This window comes from Perna viridis, chromosome 5 (assembly GCF_037379345.1).
Source record: "Perna viridis isolate PV_CMFRI_1.1 ecotype Kerala chromosome 5, ASM3737934v1, whole genome shotgun sequence".
NCBI classification, from domain to species: Eukaryota; Metazoa; Mollusca; class Bivalvia; order Mytilida; family Mytilidae; genus Perna; species Perna viridis.
In genome coordinates this window covers 30,897,352-30,900,637 of record NC_142449.1, presented here as the reverse complement: position 1 = coordinate 30,900,637, position 3,286 = coordinate 30,897,352, and the positions used below count along the sequence as shown (strand labels likewise).

Below are 3,286 nucleotides of genomic sequence, written 5' to 3'. Positions count from 1 at the left end.
GAGTCTGCAACATCAAATATATATGAGAACAGAAGTTAAGAAGAGATCGAAGTTAAAAAGCGATATATAAAAAAGGGCAAAACACAGTGGCAAAAGTGTAAGCTATCTTTAATTAGTTTGTACAACTATGGAGATATCAGAGGTTTGGGTAACTTTCACCAAACTACAGCCACACAATCATGTTGCCTTGGATACAAACATTACAAGAAATTTAACAACAGTCGGCTCACCAAACGGACAAAGCGTTGTGATATCTCCATACAGCTTTTCAGCTATTCTTATGCTGCTTATGATGGGTGCAAATGGAAGAACTAAGTCTCAAATGTCCTCTGCGTTTTTTCCACGACACAGAAGACACCACTTTAAGCCAAATCATCTTTTCAGAATGCTTGACTCTGTATTGCCTCCACCAAGAAAAGGCATTGGATTTAATCTGCAGAATGAAATATTCATCGATAGGAAATGCATCTTAAATGAAACCCTTGAACAGGAAGCGAAAAAATATTTTGACGTGACAATAAGGCGAAAAAATTTTCATCATAATCCTATAGGTTCTGTTGCCGGAATAAATAGATGGATAAAGAGATACACTAAAAGAAAGTTTGACAATCTCATAACACCTGATATGATTACCAAAAATACAATTGCAGTGTTTCTTAATGCAATGACTTTCAACATGAAATGGAAGAAAAAGTTTCACCCCGTTACGGGAGCACAAGATTTTTATGTCTCGAAAAATGACACGGTGCCTTTGACAATGATAAGAAGTATTCAGAAAGCTAGGTATGGAAAATTTAATGCATTCGAAGTCCTAGTTTTGCCTTTGAAAGGTAAACAGTTAAATCTCGTTGTCATTTTGCCAGAAAATCCAGAAACATTGCCAGAGTTTGAGGCGATGGTTACAATGGATGCTTTGCATTATTTGAAGAAGAGTACAAAGTTTAATAATATTGATATCACATTGCCTAAATTGTTCCTGAAAAACAAAATCAATTTAAAAGACTACTTGCCTAAAATTGGCGTCAAAAGAATTTTTAACACAATCGAAAATGATTTTAATAATCTTTTCAAAGGACATAAAAGAATATACGTTTCTGGGGCAGTGCACAACGTTGTGACGAAAATGAATGGAGTTCAGAAAACATTAATAGAACCGAGTAAAGCAGAAAATAATCCTTTCAGAAGATTCATTGCTGACAAACCATTTTTGTTTTACATAATTCAAAATGTCAACAAAAAGGACAGCGTTGTCATATTCATGGGACGTTACATTGGAAATTAGTACGGTACAACTGTATAAACCGACCCCAGAGTAATCCAAATCCTTTCTAAACTGGTCACTTGTTAAAGCCTCTTATATCAATTTAAATATCGCATCTGGGTAAACTGAACAAACTTTATTTAAAGTCCAAAAATGGTTCGGCTTATACTGGTTTCAATGTATATTAAGTGAAATACTTGTTCATCTGAGTATCATGTAGGAGTTGGTTTTTGAGTCGAAAGATCATATATTTTTGTTTTTGATATGTACTTCAGAATGTTTCTACGCATTGAAATTCAACAATGGTTGCGTATAGTTCTACTGTTTGAAAATGAACTATGATATCACTTAAAGGAAGACAACTCTAACTAACTTGCTAGTACAATGTAACTTCCACGTCATATACCTTTACAAAAACGCACTAGCTGAAAAAATATTGTCCATTTATAGATAAAATATTAGCCCCCACTCCAACCCACACCCCCCTCCTCCCCCCCAAAAAAAAATAAGTGACCTTTTTTCGCAATTTACCACATAATTTTAATTAAATTAATTAAAATGCCCTAATTAAGAAGATTTATTTATACCTTATCAAGTTTGCTAACAACTTTTACTCGTTTATTTCTCCAAGTTTATGATTTTTTTTTACATTAACGAATTAACTTCATTAAAAATTTGAACTAACAAATGATTGATTGCTAAAAATAAGAGGAGTGTACAATTTGAGCATTGTATTTTTTTAATAACATATCTCGTATAAACCCTTTTGTGTTAAATATTTGGTATTTAATGAACATACGGGGCATATACTTCCACGAAGTAATTGGGCTTGGGATAGAACAAAAGAAAGTCACCAGCGGAAGTGTACATATCAAGCATGCTCATCGACTACCACGCTTTAAGTGCAAATGAATTTATCACAATATGCACTCATCTTCAAAATAATTCTATGAGTGCTATTAATAAATTATTTAAAATGAAAACATGCCTGTTGTATTGGTATCAACTATCCTTATAGTTCATAAACGCTTTTAAAAAATAAAAACAGTTTTTACTTTACCCTCTGAAAACTTATAAAATATTCAGACAGCACTACATGAAATCGACATGATCTTAAAATTACTTGAACAAATACATGTAATTAAGAGTATCAAGGCATGAATCGATACGAACATTGTAAGTTTGCAACTTATTGCGAACAATCCAACTGATATCAAATCGCAACAATTAGAACTCGCATTGAAATTTTTCTTGATAACCAGCGTGGGATCTTTTTTTTAAATAGCGAAAACTAAAATCGCTTTTTTCTTTACAAGGAGAAAATCGCAATAATTCCCTACCCTACCGGTGCACCTGGTCCATGCTCCCAATTTTTAGTGGAGTCCGAGTTGCTCATTTGCTTTTGTTACTTTGTATGCATGATTTTAGTTACTTTATGTTCGTTGTTGTGTATGTCTATTTCCATGTCTGGTCTTTGTCCCTGGATTACAATTTTTTTATTACCGCTATAGCTTTGGTTCCCTTGATTATTCTTCAACATGAACATTTACGTAAACAACCTAAACTGAGCCCGACCAACGTCCGAAGTATGTAGGGAGTCTGAAAATCAACCTGTTACTGACCAGATCAGGTAAGACTATATCTACGCAGTCCATAGCCGAATGAAACTTAAACTACAAGAAACCTTAAATTCTGCCAAATTGAAATCATAAAAAAAATTAAAAAAGAATGTGCACAATTGCAATACACAATTACACAATATTCATTACAAAACAGAAGTTTCAGATAAACAATGGGTACCCCATCAACCTGAGGCAATGGCAGTCCATGTTACGATAACACAAATTGAAAATTCATACAAATCAAAATCAAAATAGCAGTTGCGCATTGGCATACCAAAAATTATAATCTAAAACTTTCATGAAAATTCACTCATTGGCTTAGGAGGAGCAAATGCCCTTACCATCTGCATAAGTTATTGGTAAAATTCATGTTCAGTATATTAAACTTATAATTTATTCGAAT

At 33.2% G+C, this 3,286-nt stretch overlaps 1 protein-coding gene across 1 annotated transcript; it reads left to right on the top strand.

The window, feature by feature from the left end:
• On the top strand, window positions 1-2,244 carry LOC148617050 (antitrypsin-like). Its single transcript, XM_088584338.1, has one exon. It carries the CDS (start codon window positions 128-130, stop codon window positions 1,280-1,282), a length of 1,155 nt encoding a protein of 384 aa, XP_088440464.1. The 5' UTR covers window positions 1-127; the 3' UTR covers window positions 1,283-2,244.
• The last annotated feature ends 1,042 nt before the right edge of the window (window positions 2,245-3,286 follow it).

Bases quoted from the DNA above. Each gene is read 5' to 3' on its own strand.
- LOC148617050 (XM_088584338.1), top strand. From the start codon at position 128: ATGGAGATATCAGAGGTTTGGGTAACTTTCACCAAACTACAGCCACAC.